The following is a 24854-nucleotide window of genomic DNA, read 5'->3' as shown; positions in this document are numbered from 1 at the left end:
TAAATATTGAAGTGGAACACATATCAGTAACTACTATAGCTCTAGTTTTCTACTGACATCTCAAATTCCCTGGATAGCTCTTGTATTTGGGCAAATGCTAAAACTGCAGTAAGCAAAATCTTATCAATACGAATGTCAAGATAACATTGAGTAACTTTTTTTTTTCCAAGCAGAAATAGGTTTTATCTAAAAGGATCTAATTTTAGGGTAAGTATCAATGCTCAAGTTTCAGCAGTATTAACTCATACACAAATAATATCAAGATAAATACACGTTTTAGGAGAGCCAATTTTAGTCCTGGCATTACCCCTTCACAAAAGCAAGTTCTTAGGTGAATCACTGTGTTCAATAAAGATCTGGAAATACTGTCTTGGATGCTACCTACATAGACTGTTCAAGAATTTTTTTTTTTGTATTAACTATAAATTGGACAAAGTACAATTTGAGAAAAAGAATGTGACGCTTCTGCCTTAGTGAATTCCTCAGCAGCTATATGATATTAAAAACATGTAATATTTAATATTGAGTCAGGAAAGGGGGGAAGGGGCTGGTGAGATGACTTAGAAGATAGAGGTGCCTGCTTTTGAGCCTGAGGACCGTGAATTTAATTCCCAATACCCACATGAAAGGAGAAAACCAACTCCCGAGAGTTGTTTTCTGACCTTCAAAATGGGCATGCGGTATGATGCTCTATTACCACACAAAATAAATAAAATATAATAAAACTTTTCTTCTTTAAATTTTTTTTGTGGGAGCTCAAGAGATAGGTTAATGGTTAAGAACACTTGCAGAGAGGACCTGGTTCAATTCCCAGCACATATATGGCAGCTCACAAGTATCTGTAACTCCACTTCCAGAAGAGCTAATGCCTTCTTTTGGCCTCCACAGACAACAGGCACATACACACAGGCAAAAACTCACACACAGTCTGGGCACAGTAGTGCACACCTGTAATCCTAGCACTCTGGGAGGCAGACACAGGCCAATCTCTATGAGTTCGAGGCCAGCCTGGTCTATAAAGCCAAGTCTAGGACAGCCAAGACTTCACAGAGAAACTTCATCTTGAAAAAAACTTCACCCCCCCAAAAAAAAACCCTCATACATAGAAAACAAACTATTTTAAAACATTTTAAGCCAGGTGGTGGTGGCATATGCCTTTAATCCCAGCAGTTTAGAGGGAGAGGCAGGCAGATCTCCCAGAGTTCAAGCCCAGCCTGGTCTACAAAGTGAATTATAGGACAGCTAGGACTACATAGAAAAATTCTGTCTTGGGGGAAAAAAAAAAACCAAGCAAAAAAATCTAAATAACAAACAAGTCATTTTAAAACTATGACTACTACTTGAAAGATGGGCTTTTATATACTATCATTAAAAGTTATACAGTGTTTTAAAATATTAGTAAGATTAAAAAAAAAAGTAAGCATTTACAATGAAAAACCATTTTTATCACTTTAAATATATTAATTATATTGTATTTAATTTAGGGGTTTTTTTGTTATTTATTTATTTATTTTTTGATACAGAGTTTCTCTATGTAGCGCTGACTGTCCTGGCAAGACCAATAGACCAGTCTGGCCTCAGAGATCACCTGCCTCTGTCTTCCAAGTACTGGATTAAAGGCTTAAAGATATGTGCCACCATCACTCTGCTTTAAAATTTATTTGTAAATACTTTTGTTTTTTTTTTTTTTAATAATATAAAAGTTGTCAGTTTAGCCTTTTTGTTTTTCTTTTAGAGACAGAATCTCATTATGTAGTTCAAGCTGACTGTCTCAAAAAAAAAAAAAGTGTTTCAATCACAATTAAATAACAGGAGAAAAAAAGAATGCCATTTCTTTTATGGCTGACTAGTATTTCTGAACTGTTGTTTTCACTTGACACATCTATTGCAGAACTTCAGTCGCCTTCCTGTACTAATTAATCTTGAGGACCTCGTCATCCTATATCAGCCAGCTAGCCTCTCATATTACCTTCTCCCCCTGAACCCCCCAAGGCAAGGTTTCTCTGTGTAGCCTTGCCTGCCCTGGAACTCACTGTGTAGACCAGGCTGGCCTCAAACTCAGAGATCCACCTGCCTCTGCCTCCCGAGTGCTGGGATTAAAGGTGTGCGCCACCCCCATCCAGCCTCCTATTACTATATTCTTCACACTATTTTTAAATAGTTAAAAACCACATTGTTATTCAGTGGCTTCCAGTTTTACTTTTCTTCTCTTACTGGAAGAAAATCTCTAACAGCAAGCACAGAAGCACTATTTGAGCAGTCACATCCATGTCCACCTGGAAGGAAATGTGGCGCGCACAGAGAGGGAGGAGGCAGAGCCTCGCTTTACCTGGGACACTGGCAATGCACAGAACGTGAGAATTGCAAACAGTGAAACTATCTAGGATGTTGCCAGGCTGAACAGCATCAATGATGATAACCTTCGTAGCTGAGTGGGTGCTGGTGCAGATCCAGACTTGACTGGACAATTCTTCTTGATTTTTTAATTCTTTCTGCTGTTCCTGAGTAGGCAGAGGAAAATGTTTAGAATTATATGAATGTGCAAATATCTCTAAGACTGTGTTCTTACTAAATGCAGTAATATTTCAAGTTATTTCCAGATTATTTGGAAGGGTCAAAATATCATTGTTATGAGTATTACTAGATTACAATTTAGTAGTTAAAGCAGATCAGTGGTAAAAAAAAAAGTGTATATCTTCTTATATATCTGTAGTCACTTGAATATGTACAAATAATACCTCAATAAAATAAATGTTAAAGGGACATCCCCGTAGTAATCCCCACTATAGGTTGCCTCAAATAACTTTTGTATTTAAGAGCTGAACTCCTACACGCACAGACCAAGCGAGGGAGCATCAGTGCATACCTACCTTGAGCTCTTGATCCAACTTATCTAAACTACTCTGAGACGCACTCCGTTGTCTGCTGCCTTCAGTGTCCAGACCAGCAACATCCTTATAAAATACACTTGCTCCAACCACAGAGCCACCGTCTCTTGTCTTGCCACCAGATAAGTTGACTCCTACAGCACACCACAGCTTCTCAGAGGCAGGGGTGGGAAGAAAGGTATTATGTCATTTTTTTTTCTACAAATAGTAAGAAAATTTTGACCTTTTCTTATAATAACTAAAGGCAGAACCACAGGTGTTGTAATATATTCTAATGCTACACATTACGTGTGGTGGCACATACATATAATCACAGCACTTAAGAAAATGAGGCAGAAGTACAGGATTCAAGACCAAAACATGGAAGAAAAAAATGGAGTTCAAGGCCAGCCTGAATTATATAGAAATTCTGTCTTTAAATACAAAAAATTAACAAGTTTTAAAATAAGCAATCATTTCATTACAAAAGCAGTGTTTAAATAGTTTCCCCCCTCCCAAGAGGGGAGGGGGAATCTAACCAGAGTTTGAGAAGTCTCTCTGTCAGTGTCACAATTAGCTTACCTTCATAGATGCATCTTTTTCGTCTAGTGGTCTGAGATAGACAGGCACAGGTAAATTTTTCATCTTATTTTCCCCTTGACCATTGGCTGCCTAATAATGAAGGGGGGGACACACATTAGTAAAGCCCCTTACAGTAAAATTACTGAACCACTGAGACACAGGAAGCATGGCCACTACATACTTGCTCCTGAAATCAAGTTCAGCTGGATTCTAGCCTTCTTACTTGAAAAATCGGCAAAGCTCAAGCAGCAATTGGAGACGATAAGTAGAAGTCTCAGCAGGAGGCGGAACTCACAATCACACAAGTACATGTTTGTACACAAAAGTGCTTAGTATTTTAGGAGTATAGACCTAGAATATTTTATTTACATTCTAGGACTCTAGAAAACACCTTGAAAACCCCTATCCTTTGTATTTCGCTAAACGTGCCAAGTCCAAGCAGGCTGAAATGAGCCTTATGTATACAGCGCTCTGCCTGCATGTGTATCTGCAGGCCAGAAGAGGGCATCACATCACATTACAGATGGTTGTGAGCCACCGTGTGGTTGCTGGGAATTGAACTCAGGACCTCTGGAAGAGCAGTTGATGCTCTTAACCTCTGAGCCTTCTCTCCAGCCCAAAATGAGCAATTTGGGATATTCTTTTCAGTTCATGTTTTCCAAGCATTTCCTGCTAGACACCCTCATTACATCCCCAAGTTACCTGCTTGTACTTCTGAGGCAGACTCCAGCCGAAGGCTTGTACTCGGCCATCTTCCTTCTGAACATGTGCTTTCACCTGCCGATACTGCTCTCTCTTTTGTTCTCTGCGAGAGGCTAAACTAGCTTCAGTTCTAGGAGAAGACATGTGCAGCTTTAAATAAGTGAATGAAACAAAACCTTGAATCTCAGAATCTGAGTCATCGTCAACTTCATAAAGAATTCACGAAACTGCTAACACCCACCCCCACCCTTCCCACCCACAGGATTATGCCAAAGTTAACCCTTCCTCTTTCCATGTTTGTGAAACCAGCCTTCAACAAGCAGTAAGCAGCATGTTGTATTAAAGTGAGTTATTATTCATCAAACTTATAATGTTTCGTATGTTATATTTAAAAGGAAAGAATTCTGAAGTAATGTGGGATCTTCCTTTTCTTTTCTTTCCTTTTTTTAAAATAAAGATTTATTTGTTACTCATACAGTGTTCTGCCTGCATGTACACCTGCAGGGCAACAGATCTCACTATAGATGGTCGTGAGCCACCTTGTAGTTGCTGGAAATTGAACTCAGGATGTTTGGAAGAGCAGGCAGTGCTCTTAACCTCTGAGCCATCTCTCCAGCCCTCCCTTTTCTTATTTAACAAATACTGAGAATTTTTTTAATGCCAGATGTGCCATGGTACAACATAGCTCAGGATGGTGATTAAGTAAAACTTTTAGATTCTACTTACTTATTTCATTTTTAAAATTTAAATTTAATTATTTTAACTTTGTGTTTTGTCTACATGAACGTCTGTGCACCATATGCATGTCCGGTGCTCTCAGAGGCCAGAAGAGAGCATTGGATTCCCTGGGCCTGGAGTTACAGACCATTGTGAACCATGTGGATGCTAGGAACCATGCCCAGGTCCTCAGGAATTGCAGCCAGTGTTCTTAACACCTCAGACATCTCTTTTGCTCCTATTCACTTATTTTAGAAAAGAAAAAAGGCAAACTGACTTAGTAACAAATTTTAGAGATATGGAGTAAAATATAAAAATGATTCTAAAAATAATTTCTCTTTCTTTGGCCATTTATATTTTTGCAAGGTGATTTTCTATATAAACCATACTTAACAAATTCTAATGTGTGTCAGCCATTATATATAGTATACAATATTAACCTAGTACCTTTAAAATAGGTTATAATAATTTTTCAGAGAGAAAAAAGTGAGACGGGCATGGTGGCACAGCCCTTTAATCCCAGCACTCAAAAGGCAGAGGCAGGCAGGTTGCTGTGAGCTCAAGGCCAGCCTGAGCCAAGGCTACACAGTAAAACTTTGTCTCAAAAAACAGAAAACAAAACAGAGCGAAAAAAGTGGGCTCTGAGAGATTAATTTATCCACATGCATGTAGCAGAGTGAGAAGGGAAAACCAAGTTCTTTTGACAACCAAAGGAAATGTTCAAACACTTAGGATTAAAGGCTTAAATTAAGTCCAATATTTCTAATGATTTTTATCAATACTTCCTTGTCAACAAAATTCCCTTTCCTTATGAAAACTATGAAGCCCAATTTTTTTCCAAAAATTTGTACTACATTTTATTTATCTCCCACATGTGTGTGTACATGCATGCATGTGTATACTTGTATGTATGTGTGTATGTGTGTTTGCATGTGTACCATGGTATGCCTGGGGAGGTCAAGGAACAAGTTGTGGGAGGCAGTTCTTGCCTTCCAACATATAGGTCACACACAGGAATCAATCTCAGTTTATCAAGCTTGGCAGCAAGCACCCTTACTGGCTGAGCCAGCTCACTAGTCCTTAAGTGCAATTTTCATAAGTATTGGCTACAAGTTATTCATTCATTGATTCATTTGGGGGCAAAATTTCACCCCATGGACCTGGATGGTCTCAAATTACAATCCTTGTGCCTCAGCTCCCACAGGTTTAGGATTATATTGCTATGCCCTACAGGTAATTTACTTAAAGGCATCCATTCACATTACAGAAATCCATTTATTTTTCCTTCCCATTCTTCTCCATAACCCAACCCCACAAAATAGTCCCTTCGTTCTTTAAGATGGGGTTTAAGTGTATAGCTGATGCTAGCCTTGAGTTGTCTACACAGGCCAGGCTGTACACAGACCATGATGGTCATCCTCCCATAGCAGCACCCTGAGTACTGGGATGAGCAGGCTCTGGCTGGCCAGAAAGAGTTCCATTAGAGTTATCTGAATTACTGAAGAGGGTTCTATTAACTTACACTGGCCCAGCTGTTTGGAATACTTACTCCTCACTAAGGAAATCAAAAGCCTTGGACTTATCGCCGGGGAGCTGAGACAATGTGCTGCTCCTTTTCTTCACAGAGGGAGTCACGTGAGAGGTGGGCGCATTGTACTTCAGATTCACAGGGGGTTCAGGCTTCTTGGTCGCATTACTTGAAGAGCTAAAAAGTCGGCTGAAACTAACAAAACAAAAGAAGCAAACAAAACCCACAGATATGTCCATTACATGCACTGTGAAATCCAATACCAGTTTCCCATAAATCTTTATGCTCAAGAAAATTTCAAAACTTTACAAGGCAGTTAGACATTAGAAAAACCTTAGCAGTCAGTCAGTCACAGCCAAACTTGGCCATTCAGGAGAAAGAAACTACTGCCCAGAAAGCCAGATGCCTGCTCTTCAATAAGCAAGTTCCACAAAGAAAGAGATGCTCTTGCGTACAGACAGCTTCTACTGAACAAATACAACACAAGGGCTCCCTGGCTGGCTCCTATGTGGGACAAAGCCACGGTGGTTGTTAAGCAGAGCGGTAATAGCTGTGTGATGACAGGCAAAGCTTAGTGAGAAGTCCTTAGAATGGTCTATTACACCAAGAACACACATCACCAAATTAACTCAATCATGAATTTTCTAAGATCAATTTAAGTAACCATTTTCACGTTTTCAGTTTTAAAACACGTATGCTTCCAGTAAACAGATTAATCCTAAAAGGGTAAGTTTTAACTTCAGTAAACACACAGTACTCAGGTGTTTCACACACACGGACCAACCAAGCAGTACAAATACTACTAGTTCTTCTTTTTGATGGGAATTCATGTAACTGTCAATTCCCCACTACTTTATGTAAAGCAGCAGAAGATTCCACCAAATGCATAGCCAACACAATGCAGCTTACGATAGCCTACTCTGGGTCTTCAAGCATAGTCTTACCGAGTTGGCATGCTGTATATTAAAGAGAAGAATTTCAGTTGAGCTATTTCCTCCCAACTGGGAAAAGTGAGTATAATGTTATTATCTCAAAGTATTATCTGTGCTTATGGTCCTTAGTATACTTACAACTGCCAGATGCTTGACCTTTTTTTTTCTTGCATGGCTGGATTTTCTCGTGATGCCCTTAAAAAAAAAAAAGCATTATTAGATAGTTCTATTCTTTTTTCCTAAGAGCAAAAGATCTAGGAAACTCATGAGACACACAGAGGAGAGTCAACATTACATTCAGCAAGCAACTGTTTTGACCTTTCATGAAGCAGTCTGCTAAATCTAATACTGCTTAGGTAAAGAGCTCACACTCTTGTCACACTGTGTTAGACAAAGAGCCAAAAAGCCTCAATGTTGATATTTAAATTTTTCCACTTTTTAAAAAGTTGTTGTTAAGAAACAAGGTCTCATTATGTTGCCCAGACTAGCTCTGAACTCGTGATCTCAAGCAATCCTCTCGCCTTTGTCTTTCGAATGGCTAGACTACAGTAGCAGACCATTATGACTAACAATGTTAAAGCATTTAGCTGGGTGTCAGGGTATATGACACTAATCCCAGCACTCAAGGATTGCAAATTTGAAGCCATTTAAAATAAGACCTTCTCTCAAAAACAAAACCAAACCAAAGCAAACCAAGAAGTAATATCAAAGCAGGAAAAATATTAAAATATATACTCTTAACTCTCGCAAAACAGCTTGCAACTATATACTGCTCTGATTGGCCACTTATTAAGTAAGTAGTTCTAAAAATGATGTAGTATAAGGAAGTAAAGGTTGGAGGTTAGGTTTACAAACTTAAAAACAATAAATAAATTTGATGTGATAATCCAAACCTGAGAATGTGAGTAAATTAATGAGAAGTCAGTTGACAAACTTTTCTATAGCTGTTTCTGAGTTAAAGGCGGGAACCCTTACTGCAACCACTAGATGGCAGCACTATGTGAGATTTAAGAGCCAATAAAGGACAACTATGCGTCCTCTCACAGGTGATAGTTTAAAAAGGAATCCGGCTTAATACAAAAAAGTGATCACTAAAGGGCAGCAGGTGTGGAGCGTGAACACTAGGAAGCGGGATTTGATGGCTGTACTGCACTATATGCACACACTGGCACTTCATCATTAAAACGCGCTAATGAAGCTGGTGGAGCCGCATGCCTGTAAGCCCAGCACAGCAGGCAGAGGAGGGTGAATCTCTGTGAGTCCAGGACAGCCAGGACTACACAGAGAGAACCTGTCTCAAAAAATCAAAAAAGAAAAAGAAAAAGAAATGTTAATAATAAAAACAAAGATCTAATTGACTGAAAGATGCCAAACGAAAGTATATTTTGCAGGAAGAATAAGAAGGAATATTACACCTCCCCCTTTTAGAAAAATGACCATTACTCCTAAGTAACAACAATGATATCTTACAGATTAGGGGAGCATCTTCAAGGTTCTGTACTATCTCAGGAGACACCTCGTCTTGTGATAGCTCTGATCTTGCTCTAATACTAATCTAAACGCTAACTAAGAAAGTTTCTCCCTGTGGACAACTAAATGGCATAAACCCGCAGGCAGGACTTGGGTTGGTTGACAGTGAAGGGACACCTGCATCTAATGAAACACCAGGAAGCATCAGAGCACTTCTCATACAGACCGGATCATCTCTGTCCATCGAACCGCTTCTTGAAGCTCCATCAGCCTCTCTTTGTACTGGTTTCTCTCCATGAGAACTCGGGCCATTTCTACTCTGGTAAACCTCTTCCTCTGGGCTGTGGGAATGTCGCTCTATAATGATAAAAGGATGGCAAATTACTCCGGGAGTTTACACATGTTTGATGTTAGACTCATTCTTTTTTTTTTTTTTTTTAAGATTTATTTATTATTTATACAGTGCACATTAGATCACGTTATAGATGGTTGTGAGCCACCATGTGGTTGCTGGGAATTGAACTCAGGACCTCTGGAAGAGCAGCCAGTGCTCTTAACCGCTGAGCCATCTCTCTAGCCCCGTTAGACTCATTCTTAAACCAATCTTAAGGGTTTTTTTGGGGGGGAGGGGCGGGGAAGGGGAATGAGACAGGGTTTCTCTTGTAGCCCTAGCTGCCCCAGACCAGGCTGGCCCTGAACTCAGGGCTATCTGCCTGCCTCTGCCTCCTGAGTGCTGGGGTTAAAGGCGTGCACCACCATGCCCAGCACCCTCATAAATTTTACTTGGAAGCATTATTCTAAGTTTTTATTTTATTTATTTATTATGTATACAGTGCTCTGCAGGCATACATGCAGGCCAGAAGAGGACATTAGATCATATTACACATGGTTGTGAACCGTCATGTGGTTGCTGGGAACTAAACTCAGGACCTCTGGAGGAGCAGACAGTGCCCTTAACCCTTGGGCCATCTCTCCAGTCCCTGTTCTAATATTTTACATTCGTGGTCTGTGACATTTATTTAGTTCCAAAACAGGTTCATTTCTCAAACTATCAATCCATATAGTCAGGGGCCAACATAAATAGTGAACCTATTATCTAGTTGCTAAAGAACCCAACTATAACAGTAACAGCAAGCAAGCAAACAAAAACCACCAGTAGAAACACAAGATTAAGTGAGAAATATTGCAGAATAGGATGGATTATATATACAGAAGGAAGGTTCTCAAGAGCATATCCAAGGTAATCTTCTGTGCTGTTTTCTCAACTTTCTTCTGGGGAAGCAGGCAGGCTTAATAATAGAGCTTTGTTTTGTTGAAAAGAGCATGTATGTATATTTAGATCAAGACTGAAATCTTGGAACAGTTCAACAGTGAACTCAGCCCTTAGCAGTCTTCCTGCCTCAAAACTTAGCTCGCCTCTTCAAACAAAAGGCATCCACAAGTAACAAAAAACCTCAATTCTGCCTGGTGGTGGCGCACACCTTTAATATCTACATTGGGAAGGCAAAAGCAGGTGTCTGAGGCCAGCCTGATCTACAGAGCTTTTGTAGGACAGCTGAGGCTATACAAAGAAACCTTGTCTTGAAAAACAGAACAAAATAAGGCCTGAATTCTGTAACACAGTAATACCACTACTAGGTATATACTCTGAAACAAACAAAAACCAAATCCAAGACCTCCCCAGAGTCTTTATGCCAGAAGGCTGGCACTATAATGTTCTGTTTTCTTTCTTTTCTTTTTCTTTCTTTCTTTCTTTCTTTCTTTCTTTCCTTTCTGTGCTCTATCTGCATGTACACCTGCATACGGGCACCAGATACCAATATAGATGGTTGTGAGCCACCTTGTGGTCGCTGGGAATTGAACTCAGGACCCCTGGAAGAGCAGCCAGTGCTCTTAACCACTAAGCCATCTCTCCAGCCCCCTTCTTTGTTTTCTTTTACTGGCTTCCCTGGAACTCCTTGTGTGGAACACACTGGCCTCAAAGTCACAAAAATCCTCCTGCCTTGGATGTTGAGATTAAAGGGGCACACCATTACACCTGGCTATTTTTTGTTTTAGATGAGATCTCACTATATAATCCAGGCTACTACAATTGACTTCTTTGCATATAGCCCGAAATTGCTATTCTCCTGCTTCAGTCTTTTTACATGCTGGGTTTATAAGCATGTATCACCACACCTAGTTCATAATAATGCTTTTAACAACAACATTGTTTCTTGTGATAAAAATCTGAAATACCTACCCTAAATATTCATTAACAATAAAACAGAAAATCTGTAGAACATACACATAATGGATGTTAAGAATGAACTACAGCAGTTATTACAACTCAAATGAATCTCAAACTATACTATTAAGAAAACAGCAAATCTCCACGATGCAAAAGTGTTTCTGTGGTACTAGACATTGAACCAGGCCCTGAAGCATGCTAGCCAAGTGCTCTATTACTGAGTCAAGCTCTCTGCTCCTAAACAAAACCATACTTTGTAGAAATATACAGAAGTAGGAAATTTAATTTCCAAATACAAACATTATTTATATATTTTATTAAAGAATTATGATGCTGGGTGTGATAGTGTACGCCTTTAATACCAGTACTAAGGAGGCAGAAGCAGGTGGATCTCTGAGTTTGAAGCTAGCCTGATCTACATAGTGATCAAGCCAAATAAGAGCTACAAAATGAGAATGTTCCAGAAACAAAAATTAATGCATATTTTAGGGAAGGGATAAAAAATTTAGGCTGGCCTGGCGTAGTGGCACACACCTTTAATCCCAGAACTTGGGAGGCAGAGGCAAGAGATCCCTGTGAGTTCGAGGATAGGCAAGGCTACACACAAAGAAGCTTTGTCTCAAAAAAAAAATTATATATATATATATATATATATATATATATATATATATATGAGACTTAACATGCTATTGTAAGATCTTCATGGAAATGCCGTGTGTGTGTGTGTGTGTGTGTGTGTGTGTGTGTGTGTGTGTGTGTGTATTTGAGTGTGTGAGTGTGAGTTGTGTCAAGTTTTCTCCCTGTGCTCTGATAAAACAGTGGTCCAGCCAGGCATGGTGGTGCATGCCTTTAATCCCAGCACTCGGGAGGCAGAGGCAGGTGGATCAAAACAAACAAAAAAACCCCAACCAACCAATTAACCAACCAAAAAACCAGCGGTCCAAAGTACCTTAGGGGAGAGGTTTTTTTTTTTAATACTTCTAGATCAGAGTCTATCCAGGGAAATGAAGGCAGAAACCTAAGCAGAATTTGAAGCAGAAACCATGGAGGAATGCTACTTACTGGCTTGTTCTCTGGCCCATGCTTGCTTTGTTTTCTTATAGAGCCCAGAATCACCTGCTTAGGAATGGTACCACCCATAACTGACTCTCCTGTATCAACTGGCAAACAAGACAGTCCCTCACAGATATGCTCACAGACCAGGCCAATGAAGACAGTCACTCAAGTGAGGTGACTGTGGTATGGGGCAAGTTGACAGTTCATGATAATTAGGACAATATGTATATTTACATGATGAAATTACTTTTAGTTAAATAAATGATAAAGAATCATAGCTTCCTTTAGGGTGGAGGACATATTTAGCAATATTCTGGGCTTTAAAAAATTACATTTACATTTATTATTTAGTGTGCCTTTGCATTTTGTATGTGATGTGTATCTATGTATGTGTGTGTATGCACACATTCCAAAAATACACATGTGGAGGCCAGAAGACAACTTGTGGGAGTCAGTTCTCTTTTTCTTCTATGTGGTCCTGGGGGCTGAACTCATGCCATCAGGCTTGGCAACAAGCACCTTGACATGCTGAAACATCTTGCAAGGCCATCTAAAACATTGAATTAATTTGTCAACTAAATTAATCAATGCCTTCTTCTGGATTATACGGACGTGGCACATAGACATACAGGCAGGCAATTTATTTAATCAATCAATCAATCAATCAGTCGTGTGTGCGCACACTCTAGTGTGCCACAGTATGTGCGATGTGTGTGGTCAGAAGACTGTAAGCTGGAGGCCTGTCTGGGCTACCTAACAAAACTGCACCTTATAAAAGTCAGAAGCAATAGCATGCTAGCACAGGGCAGAGCGCCCAGCCACTCAGGAAAAGTGAGCACACGACCAGGAAGCCCAGCACGTGGGTGCCATGTGGAAGTATGAACCAGCCTAGTTATGACCCACAAACATGTCTCCTTTCAAAGGCTTTTATTTATTTATAGTTTATCTAAATACTATTAGTGAGACACTCCCAGAATATCAAAAAGATTATAAATAGTCCCAAATCATAAACTTACATCATCATCATCTTTTGCTTTTTGCCTTGCATCTTCAGCTTCTGCACGAGCTCTAGTGAGGGGGGGGAAAAAGAAAGAAAGACAATGTTTTTAGAATTGAGCTCATTTTCAAAAATACTGAAAGAATAGGGAAGCTGTTTTAATTGCCACTAAAGGATTATTTTTAATTTGCCCAAAGGGTAGCAGGCTGTTGCCTCCAAGTTGGAAAAATGTCATCACAACACCTTTTTACTTCACGTACACTGGTGTTCTGACTGCATGCATGTGTGTGTGAAGGTGCTGGAGCCCCGGACCAGGAGTCACAGGCAGCTGTGAGCCGCCATGCGGGTGCTGGGGGACTACACCTGGTCTTCTGGAAGAACAGTCTGTGCTCCTAACTGCTGAGCCATCTGAGCCATCTCTCCAGCCCCACAACACTTCTTAAAACAAAACAAAATCAAGTTGGGCAGGCATGGTGGTGCACGCTTGAGATCTATGGACTTTGGAGGTGGAGACAGGAGGATTAGGAATCCAACGTCATTCTCAGATACACAATAAGTTTTAAGGCTAACCTGGGCTGCATGCAGCCCTGTCTCAAAAAATAATCTACAAAAACAGATTCTAAAAGGTTAGCCATGCAGCACAGGCCTGAAATCTCAGCTTTTTGAGAGACTGAAGTCAGAGGACGTGCTCAAAGCCATCCTATGCTATACACAGTGAGTCACACGAGATGATGTCAACAAAAGCAAGCTAAGTGGAGGAAAAGAATTAATTTTCTTAATTGAAGACTTCAGGGTGTTTTTGTTTGTTTTTTAAAGATTCATTTATATTTGTGTATGAGTGTATGCCAGGTAGTATGTGTGCACCAAGAAATTGTGAGGCTAATTTGGGTACTGGAGACTGAACTCAGGTCCTCTGGAAAAGCAGCAAGTAGTCCTACATTGAGCAGTCTCTCCAGCCCTATGCTTCTTGTTGTTTCAAGTTACACCTTACCTCGCACAAGCGTGCATGTGTGTGTGTGTGTGTGTGTGTGTGTGTGTGTGTGCGGGCATCTGCAGAGGTCAGAAAAGGGTGTGGATCCCCTGAGGCTGGAGTTACAGGCACTTGAGAACTACCTGGTGTGGGTGGTCTCTGGTCCTCTGGAAGAGCAAGCAAATGCTCTGGACTGCTGAGCTATCTCTCTAGCCCACAGTTATAACTTTTGACAACAAGATAGATAAGAAAAAACAAAAAAACAAACCCAGGACATTTTGGTTAAAAGAGTGGTAAACAGAGAGGCCATCTCACAGCAGAGGCAAATAAGTGAGCCCCTTTACTTTCTTCAAGCAGCTCTTGGCCCTTTCTGGTCTGAGCGAGCTGAGGGCTCAGTGTCAGGACGACAGCTATAACCTTGTGTGAACCCCGGCACAGTGCTCACTTCAGGGCAGCAGTGTGCCCCGGGGCGGCTGGGACAGCGACAGCGCCTGCGCAGGGCCAGGGCTGGACTTACTTCCTGAGCTCCTCCTCCAGCTCTCTGTTCTTCTCCTCTAGTTTCAGCTTGGCCTGCTTCACGGCCTCCAACTCTCCCTGCAGCACATCTTTCTCACAGGTCAGTTCATCCACTTTTGCTATTAAGTCGTTCTTCACGACATTCAAGGCATTTCTAAAAAACACATATTTCAAGTGTCATTCCAAATATCTTTTCTATCTTTATAGACTAAAGTGACTGTCAAATCACAAAGCTGAACAATTGAGAACTACAGTATAGTCTTCCTGATGTTTTCTATAGACAAAAGCCATAAAACAATAGTTTAATGGTTGCTCTTCATACTTTTCAAGCTAATGGTGGATAAAACAAGATATACCACCAATAAATAAAGTCAGCATTAAGAAAGATTAAACTTAAAAAACAGCTTTCTAGTCAGGTGGTTATGGTGCACAGCTTTAATCCCAGCACTTGGGATGCAGATGCAGGTGCACCTCCAAGTTCAAGACTAGGTTAGTCTACAAAGTAAGCTCCAGGACAGCCATAGCCACACAGAGAAACCCTGCTTGAAAAACAAATAATAAGCAAAACAAACAAATAGCTTCCTAAGGCTACTAGTATTGAAGTTTCTGCAAAGCTATTGCTCAATGATACAGTCAAATTCTCTTGTTGTTGCCTTAGTAATGACTGAAAAAGCAGTTTAAATTAGAAAGAAGCTGAAAGAAAGCAGTGTGAGATACAGTTCATTCCGACATGTTGGGTGTTACCTTGTTTACACTTAGTGGCATTCTGTGTGGACAGACATAATTGCTCCGAAATTGCTCTGGCACAGCAAATTGACAAGTGGACCCTATTTGCTTCTTAACAGGACACATGCTTCTGTCCCATTAAACAGTACCCCAATACACTACTCGAGGGCCTTAAGACTCCACAAACTATTCAAGGATATAAAACTATGAAGGAGAGAGCTCCACAGAAGTGGCTGGGTAGAGGTCAAAACATTCATGCAGAAATGTAAAAAACCCAAGTAAAGAGAGTAATAAAATAGCACATTTTAGAGGAAAAAAGAGGAGCACGGCACATTCAGAATACTGATACGCATATGGTGGGAAAGAAATAAAAACTGTAGTTTTACAAAAATACCAGAGCAATAAGACCTATCAGGGCAAAAAAGTGCGTATTATCCACATCACGTCTCTGTGTTTGCACGGGTGCTGAGGAGAGACTGGGATGGGGTAGGAGATGGCACACTGCTGTGTTAAATACCAAGGCACGGACTTGGACAGAAGAAACTCATGATCTTCTACTCCATGCTGAACTTTTATACTTACTTGGTTTCCAGCAGCTGTGTGTTCTCTAATATGAGATTCTCCACTTCACGGCCCATTCCTATTAAAATAAAATAAAATAAAATAAAATAAAATAAAATAAAATAAAATAAAATAAAAACTTTGAAAATAAATTAAGCAAATATTACATATAAGCTATGGTCCTAAGTCTTATTATTTTGGCTTTCCTTTAAACTTATTTTGTCTACTTTATTTGATATATTTATTGAATTGGTTAGAAAATTATAAATAACTAGTCATTACAGACCAAAGTTGACGTTTTTTGTTGGCTTAATCTCTTTGCTGCTGTTTTTGTTTTTTTGGGTTTTTTTGTTTTGTTTTGTTTATTTTGAGATGGGTCTTGCTATGTTACGTTGCTCAGACTGTCTCAATTTCCTTGGTGTAAGTCATCTTCTTTCCTCAACTTGCCAACAGCTGGTGCCGCAGACGCAAGCCACCAGCCCCAGCTCTTCTTGGCCAGGTCTTCACATCTACCAGTGACATTTTGTTTTTCATAGACAGTATTTCAGGAGGATCAAGACTTTTCTGCCAGATATTCTTAATAAGTACTATTTATTTAGGAAAAATGAGCATTGGTAAGGGTCAAAATTATTTCTAAATCATAGCTATTGTAGGCTTTTGCCTAAAAAATTGATATTTGACTAGAAGACAAGCAGAAGTAAGGCCAAAGACAGAACCCCAAGGCAGATGAAACCTTACCAAAGAAATTATGGTCTTAAAGCCCATGCATTCCATGTAAAGCAAAAACAAAGAACAAGAAATGTTTTATGTAAGAAACAGCATGAAAACATATTGTTAATCTCTAAAGTTCTATGCATGATATGAAAAACATCTGGACTCACAATGTTATGACTCAATGCATAATGATGTGCAAAAGGCAGAAATAAAGATGATTGCCTTCATTCGCAAGGATGTTCTCTGATCCACTTAAAAATGCTTCATAAATTCTGCCTCACAATAAATTGAATTTGTACCCTTCAAAGTGCCACACATGAAACAATAATTTTCATTTGTCACTTTACAGATGTGCTCAATATTTTAATAAGTAGTATAAGATGATAGAGTATTTAATGTAAGACTCAATACAGTCAATCTTTCAGAAAAATAAAGCTATTTGCTTCTCATAAAAGACTGAGCCGGGCATAGTGGCGCATGCCTGTAATCCTAGCACTCGGGAGGCAGAGACAGGTGGATCGCTGTGAGTTGGAGGCCAGCCTGGTCTACAAAGGGAGTCCAGGACAGCCAGGGCTACACAAAACAGCTCTGTCTCAAAAAACAGAGAGAGAGAGAGAGAGAGAGAGAGAGAGAGAGAGAGAGAGAGAGAGAGATATCACTGGAGAATAATGGGGGGGCACCCCAAGCAAAACAAGCAAAAAAAAAACCCCCAATTCACTCACCCCAAGATTCATGATATAATGTTGGAGAATGACAAAGCAGGAGAAGCAATATTTTTAATTCAGGAAAACAAAAAGAAAGTATTTCTAAAGAATATTATTTAAGGCCAAGGAGTTAGCATATCTTTTTACTTTAAAAAAGAAAAAAAATTAATATTCCTGTTGGGTGATGGTGGCACACACCTTTAATCCCAGCACTCAGGAGGCAGAGGCAGGCCTGGTCTATAGAGTAAGTTCCAGGACAGATAAAACTACACAGACAAACCCTGTCTTGAAAAGCAAAAAAAGTGGGGCTGGAGAGATGGCTCAGTAGTTAAGAGCACTGAGTGCTCTTCCAGAGGTCCTGAGTTCAATTGCCAGCAACCACATGGTGGCTCACAGCCATCTATAATGTGATCTGATCATACTGTATTCATAATAAATAAATCTTTTTTAAAAAAGAAAAACCAAAAAAGTTTAAAAAGTTAATATTCCTAATGACTTTTAAATTATTTAAAACAAAACCAAGCTGCGAATGTTAAAAATTTAATGCTGACACATGGATTCCTACTTTGTATTACAAGTTTTCAAATATTTTCACACATCAGAAACAGTGGTGCATTCAATCATCTCGTATTCACCAAACTGGGGTGGGGAACCTGAAAGCTTCCAAATTCCATCTCCAAAATGATGCCAAGATATTTTCTTAAATTCTAGTGCTAACTTTTTTAGTAAAGGTAGAGAGAAAAGAAACATTGCCCACACTTGCTCAAAAGCTTATATAATAACTGTAACACACTCTCAAACATGTAGAGCAGTACAAAAGCTAACAATATATGCAGAGAAAAAAGTCAGGCAAGGAAAAAAATGATGAGAAAGCATCAAATGAGAACAGCAGCCAAGAATACCTAGCTTAAAAAGCAGCAATAGGAAAGTATTTAAAACATACACACCAGAATATTCCCCTGGGTAAGCAGCCCAAGAGAAAAATGAACAAGAAACTCAATTAGATTGTTTTTAGAAAGCAAGAACTAAACCCATTTATTTTAAAATGAGAAAGATCTGACAAAGAAACTGAACCAATATAGAAAACCCATCAACTATATACAATAAAGTATAAATATTATAAAGGGAAAATTGGCTACTCCTGAGAAAATATCTTATAATTTCAAAAGTTTAAATTAAACTTACACACATTCAATGTAGAATTCTCTTACAATATAGTATGTAAACAAGATTATCCAAAATTAATATTTTTAAATGAATCAGTAAAAGCAATTAATTATAAGAAAAATACAACTTGGAGCGTGACCTTTTCTCTATTCAAGATTTAAAGTATAAATAACATAATATATACATAAATGTTGCCTACAAAAAATAAGCAAAAACAAAGAAAGAAAAATACCCTGTTTTGCCATTTTTATTTACAACTGTCAAGCTAGGTCCACAAAAGGGCATATGGCATCTGAATAACCTGCAACTCCTTGACAATGCATGTATCACTGTACCTAGTAGCATACATTCTTACAAAGCTACTTAAAAGACTATTTCAAAAGGTAAATCACAGGGCTGGAGAGATGGCTCAGAGGTTAAGAGCACTGGCTGCTCTTCCAAAGGTCCTGTGTTCAATTCCCAGCAACCACATGGTGGCTCACAACCATCTATAATGAGATCTAGTACCCTCTTCAGGTGTGCATACAGGCAAAACACTATGTATATATGACAAATAAATATTTTTTTAAAAAAACATAAATCACAGATTTTAAAGTGAAACAAAACTGTTAGGATTATTTCACAATGCTATTCACTTAAATGTCGTGCTATGCTAAATACACAACAACAGGGGAAAAAGACACAGTTGTACCTGGCACTAAACTTATAGTCTATCCCAGGAGAGTGGTACATGAAACACAGGGAAGCGTGCAGAATGGCATAATGAAATTCACTGCTATGGACAAACAGTTCAGGGAAAACTATGCTTTAATTGGGGGACCAGAACAGAATTCTTGGAGGACATACCATGTAAGCAAGAGACCATAAAGATGTATATATGCAAATATTTACTAGAGAGAACAAACAGGACCTAAAGACTGCTTGTAAGGGAAAAGTGAGCGGTCTAAGACAGGCAGCTCAACGACAGCAATGATCCTGACTCACCGAGATAGAAGCACTGTTACAAGGAGACTCAGGGTTAGACAACGGCAACAATTAAATGAACTCTGCATATCAGACGCAGGCAGGCACATGCAACGGGGTGTCTGAACGCTGCATGTCAGACACAGGCCACATCTTAGGGGTGTCCAGTGGTCAGAATAAAAATAACAGTCTAGATCTCTGGACTGATCTGAGATGGAATTTACACCCTCACACAGACATACATGCAGGCAAAATACCAATGAACATAAAATAAAAGTAAGTTACACACACACACACACACACACAGAGACACACACACACACACACACACTCAAAAAAGTCAGAAACAAGACAACAAGAACAAATACATATTTTCAAACAAAACCCAAAAAGAAACGAACATGAGATATGTGAAAGAAGAGCAGAGAAAATGTATCACAGTAAGAAAAAAAGCAGGGCTGGAGAGACGGCTCAGAAGTTAAGAACACTGCTCTTCCAAAGGTCCTGAGTTCAATTTCCAGCAACCACATGGTGGCTGACAACCACCTATAATGAGATCTGGTGCTCTCTTCTGGTGTGCAGGTGTACCAGGTATAACTGGTGTGCAAGCAAAACACTGTATAATAAATAAATCTTAAAAAAAAAAAGAAAGAATAAAAAACAATGGTCAGAGGTAGAGATGGATGTAAACAAGTCTGATAGTATCGAATCCCAACTAGGATGGCTTTAAAGTCCAGAGTTGTTTAGAAGTCATGTGAAATAACTGAGAAGGTACCCCTGCGTACAGCAAAGAAGGAGACTAAAAACAAGGTAGGTGTGAAGGAAAACGGTGGTAGCAGCAGAGCAGCTGAGGAGCAAAGACGGGAGAAGTCCTTCCTGTTGAGTCTGTTTTCTACTCTGCTATGTCCCAGTATCTAGAATGGTTTGTAGCTCATAGCAGATACATCTCAAACAGTAACAGAAACACAGGACAAGGAAAGGGAGGATGGTGAGTAACAGGCAGTTTCTGGATTCACAGAAAGTGGAGTGTTTACTTTTAAAAAGGAAGGGACCTAAACACAGGCATGGTGGTGCACGGTAACTGTACATTTTCTATGCCTGCCTTTGCTCTGAATTATGACACAGAGACATATTTATAATAGCTTTAGGCCTTATACTAGGCTGTTGCTTCCAACTAGCCAAAGCATTTATATGAATCTATGTTCTGCCATGTGGTTCTTTACCTCTCTTCAGTTTCATATATCCAACTTTTTTCATGTCTCCTTGGCAAATGCCCTCCAGCCCCTTTTGGAACCCTCATGATCCTGTCGCTCAGCCTGGTCATCATCGGGACATAGATGAGAAAGCAGGTGCCAGGGCAAGACATAAATGTCAGATAACAGGCTACATGGCAGGAAGTAGGCTGGGCCAGTACTGTCAGGTTAAAATAGCTGTGAACCTGCCTGGTCATAGTGACTAAACAATAAGGTCTCCTTGCCATTATCCAGAGCAAGGACAGGCATAGAAAAATAAGCAGTTACAGTGCACACCTACCATATTCCAGCAGTAAGAAGCTGAAACAAAAAGTTTGCCAATAGTTCCCATATAGCCAGGGCTGGGGAGGGTAGGAGGGTGTGTGTGGGTGCTCTTAGTAAAAGACAGTGAGGTTGAAAATCCACAGGAGGAGAGAAAAAGAACATCTTAGGAGACAGGTAACCAAGTGTATGGTTTCCAAGTAACAGACAGCAGTCCAAGAGAAAGTAACTGAAAAAAGGTTATCCCAAATCACAAAGTTAAGGAATGAGACGTCAATGAAAAGGAAAATGAAGCCAGGTGGTGGTGACAAACACCTTTAATGCCATCAGTGGCAGGCACATCTCTGAGTTCAAAGACAGCTTGGTTTACAGAGTGAGTTCCAGGAGAGCCAGGGCTACACAGAGAAACCCTGTCTCAAACAAAACAAACAAAACAAAACAAAACAAAAAAACATAAACAAAAGGAAAATGATTGGGATTATATCTTTCAATTATTAAAAGGAGAAAAAAGTAACCTCTGTGTTGGACATATGTATAGTGATTAAAGGAAACAATTCTAGAACAACAGCTTGACAACAAAACCTAGCAAAGCGAATACGAGATCAAGAAACAGACTATACAGCTCCTTGTCAACCTAGGTCTGATTAGGAAGCACTTTGGCTGGTATAAGTACACCTTGCTATGTGAGCTTTATTATTACCATCTCTGAACTGTACACAAACCATTTACCCTATTTTTAAAAGTGGGGTCTCATGGGCTGGAGAAATGGCTTAGAGGTTAAGAGCACTGTCTGCTCATCGAGAGGTCCTTTGTTCAATTCCCAGCATCCACATGGTGGCTCACAATCATCTATAATGTGATCTGATGCCCTCTTCTGGTATGCATGCAGGTCTATATGTAGATAGAGCACTCATACACATAAAAATTAATTAATTAATTAATTAATGAAAGACAGGAAAGTGGGATCTCATGTATCCCGAAGACAAACTGAACTTTGTCCTATCACAGGTGTGTGCTAGCTACTACAGCTGGTTTAGAGGTATAAGGATTAGCCCAGGGCTTCCTGTATGCTAGGCAAGCACTCTACTGACTGAGCCCCATCCCTGGCCCTCATTTATCATCTCTGACTGAAGTATTTCACAGGTGTAAGCCACTCACCTTAATATATTAAAATATAATCTGGAATGCTCTAGAGAGTATATATGCCAATATCTGCGAAGCAGGAAAGAGTATCTTAGGATAGTCCTTATCCCTTACCTTCAGCATGGAAAGAAAGCCAAGGAAGTTTGCTTTTACTCTATAACTAATTTACTCAGCCAGGCAGTGGTGCACACGCCTTTAACCTCAGCGCTAGGGAGGCAGAGGCAGGTGGATCGGTGTGAGTTTGAACCTTTTCTGAGTTGTCTTAACTAAAGACCATCTATTGTGGTTTAATTCTCAACAGCAAAAGAAAGTTATACAGTGACTACCTTCAAATTTTGTGATACTACAGGTTTTATAAGGCAATGTACACAGTCATCCTCCTCAGTACTGCATTCAAAAGGCAGCAGAAAGGACATAGTGGTAGTGATTCTGGCGGCTGTTATGTACTTCCTAAGTATCTGTCAGAAACTGAAACTGTTGCATTCAACAAGCATGCATGCATTTCCCTCTGGTTTTGTTTTTGTTTTTGTTTTGGGGGTGTGGTTTTTGTTTTTTCTTTTCTTTTTTTTTAAAAGATTTTATTTATTTATTATTTATACAGCACTCTGCCCCCATGTGTGCGTGAATGCCAGAAGAGGGAACCAGATCTCATTATGGATGGTCATGAGCCACCATGTGGTTGCTGGGAATTGAATTCAGGACCTTTGGAAGAGCAGCCAGTGCTCTTGAGCCATCTCTCCAGCCCCTTGTTTTGTTTTTTCAAGACAAGGTTTCTCTGTGTATGGTCTTGGCTGTCCTGGAACTCTCTTTGTAAATCAGGCTGGCCTAATTGCTGGGATTACAGGTGGGTGCGGCCACCACCTGGCTTGCTTTTAACTTTCTGAAGTAGGGTCTTCCTATGTTGCCCAGGCTGGCCATTCACAGTCCACCCTGCTTCCACATCCTGAGGGCTGAAAGCAGAAGCACGTGCTACTATGCCTGGCTGAACTTATAATGTAAAATAAAAACAAAACAAAAACCTTCACAATGTCAAGCATATAACTGGTTATCAATAAATTTAACATAAGTTAATGGAGTTGACTCCTTACCATATTTACTAGACCTGACAAACACAGCTTTTTGAGTACAGTGTCATCATCTAGTATAATGAGAGTCAAAGAACCCTCTCTTGTTGAAAATGCTATGGCTATCAATTTCTACAGTTTTATACTACAAGGAAGGTATGCTAAAACTAATTCATATGAACCAGAATCATAAAATGCATGCTGAAAGGAACCTTAGACTTCCCAGAGGACAGGTTAGTAAACTTTTGCTTTAAAGGAACCAATGGTAATTGTTTGACATTTTTGTGTACCTTATCTTTTACATAACTTTATATTGTTGAGTCAAGCCATCAGAGACAGTAAGGAAACAAAACATAGAGGAGAGTTTCTTCCTTCCTTCTTTTCTTTTTCTTTTTTTTGGGGGGTGGTGGTGGGGTGGGGTGTGGGTGGGCTGGAGACACAGTTTCTCTGTGTAACAGCTTTGGCTGTCCTGGAACTCACTCTCTAGACCAGGCTAGCCTCACAGAGATATACCTGCCCCTATGTCCCAAGGGCTGGGATTAAAGGTGTGTGTAGCACTATACCCAGCTGAGGAGGGTTGTTTCAATCAGACTTAACTGATACACAGAAGAGGTTAACTGGCTTTACTCAACAAACCCATCTACCAGACCCTTCAACAGAGGCCAACTCCTTCATTTAAACACAATAAAAAGACAAGACAGACAAAGGGGCTAATCAATTTGACAAAGGTCACCCAGAAAATGTACAGTGGAAGAGTTGAATATAGTACTCCATCACCACTCCCAGCTATTTGCTCAATGACACAAACGTGTGTGTGTGTGTGTGTGTGTGTGCGCGCGCGTGCTGGAGAGGGGAACAACACAGCAGCAGTAGCTAGCTATAATCCGAGTTCAACACAAACTTCAAAATGACTACATTTCCCACAGAGGTAAATTATAATGCTCTGTGAATGTCAAAAAAAAATTCTAGTGTTATAATTGCCTATTTAATTAAGGTCAACAGAACTCATGAGATTTATATAAGCCAGGAACTATTTATCCACCAATCATATATGTGTATGCATACACATACACACACACACAAACACACACCCTGCACTGTGCTCCTTATGTATAATATCTATTCTTAGAATACAGCAATTCAATAAACTGTGCTATATGAATTAAAATATGAATTTAAATATGAATTCAGCTTTTGTCATTTCCATTCATGAAGGTACTTTCAATTAAAAATTTTATAATATCAAATAATATGCTCTAAATAATTGCTAAAGTACAATAACCTTGCACCATCGGGCAGCTGGGGACCTTTTAAGTGAATTTTCAATCAAGTCATTAATGAGATCTATTTTTAAACAGTATGGTTCTTCTCCAGAGGAGCTGTCATACCTAGTAAATCTGCTCCTTCATCCACATCTCCAATGAGGCCTGAGCCAGCTGAAGACAGTTCTTCAAACAGAGATTCTGTATTGCGATCAAAAGCTTTGTTCTCTATGCCTTTGGTGGGAGTGCTATGCAACAAAAACAACAAAGCCAAATCAACATATTACAAAGACTTTCTGACGTTTAACATAATGATTAAACAGCATAGAAATTTCTTACTTATGATTTCCATTTACTACAAAATACTTACATAAAACGATTTCTCAGTGGTGAGTACAGAGAATTATGCTTCTACAGTGAAGTCTCAGCAAACACAAAATAATGGCAGCTACTTGGGTTGGTATCACAC

General features: G+C 39.6%; 1 protein-coding gene across 10 annotated transcripts in view; it reads right to left on the bottom strand.

Annotated features, from left to right (window-relative positions):
- The window catches only part of SPAG9 (sperm associated antigen 9), a 133961-nt gene that overhangs the window by 30547 nt on the left and 78560 nt on the right, over window positions 1-24854 (bottom strand). For all 10 annotated transcript variants that reach the window (XM_084803315.1, XM_084803318.1, XM_084803317.1 and 7 more), the window contains 11 exons: window positions 24512-24633; window positions 15876-15933; window positions 14569-14721; window positions 13101-13152; window positions 9025-9155; window positions 7467-7523; window positions 6418-6591; window positions 4152-4281; window positions 3450-3539; window positions 2871-3038; window positions 2330-2501 (listed from right to left, as the gene is read on the bottom strand). In XM_084803315.1, coding sequence (XP_084659441.1) covers window positions 2330-2501; window positions 2871-3038; window positions 3450-3539; window positions 4152-4281; window positions 6418-6591; window positions 7467-7523; window positions 9025-9155; window positions 13101-13152; window positions 14569-14721; window positions 15876-15933; window positions 24512-24633 — 1307 coding nt within the window. The remainder of the gene's footprint in view (window positions 1-2329; window positions 2502-2870; window positions 3039-3449; window positions 3540-4151; window positions 4282-6417; window positions 6592-7466; window positions 7524-9024; window positions 9156-13100; window positions 13153-14568; window positions 14722-15875; window positions 15934-24511; window positions 24634-24854) is intronic.

This window comes from Acomys minous, assembly GCF_964271855.1.
Source record: "Acomys minous genome assembly, chromosome: 12".
Taxonomy (NCBI): Eukaryota; Metazoa; Chordata; class Mammalia; order Rodentia; family Muridae; genus Acomys; species Acomys minous.
Note: the sequence above shows the minus strand (reverse complement) of the source record. Positions and strands in the feature narration are given on the sequence as shown.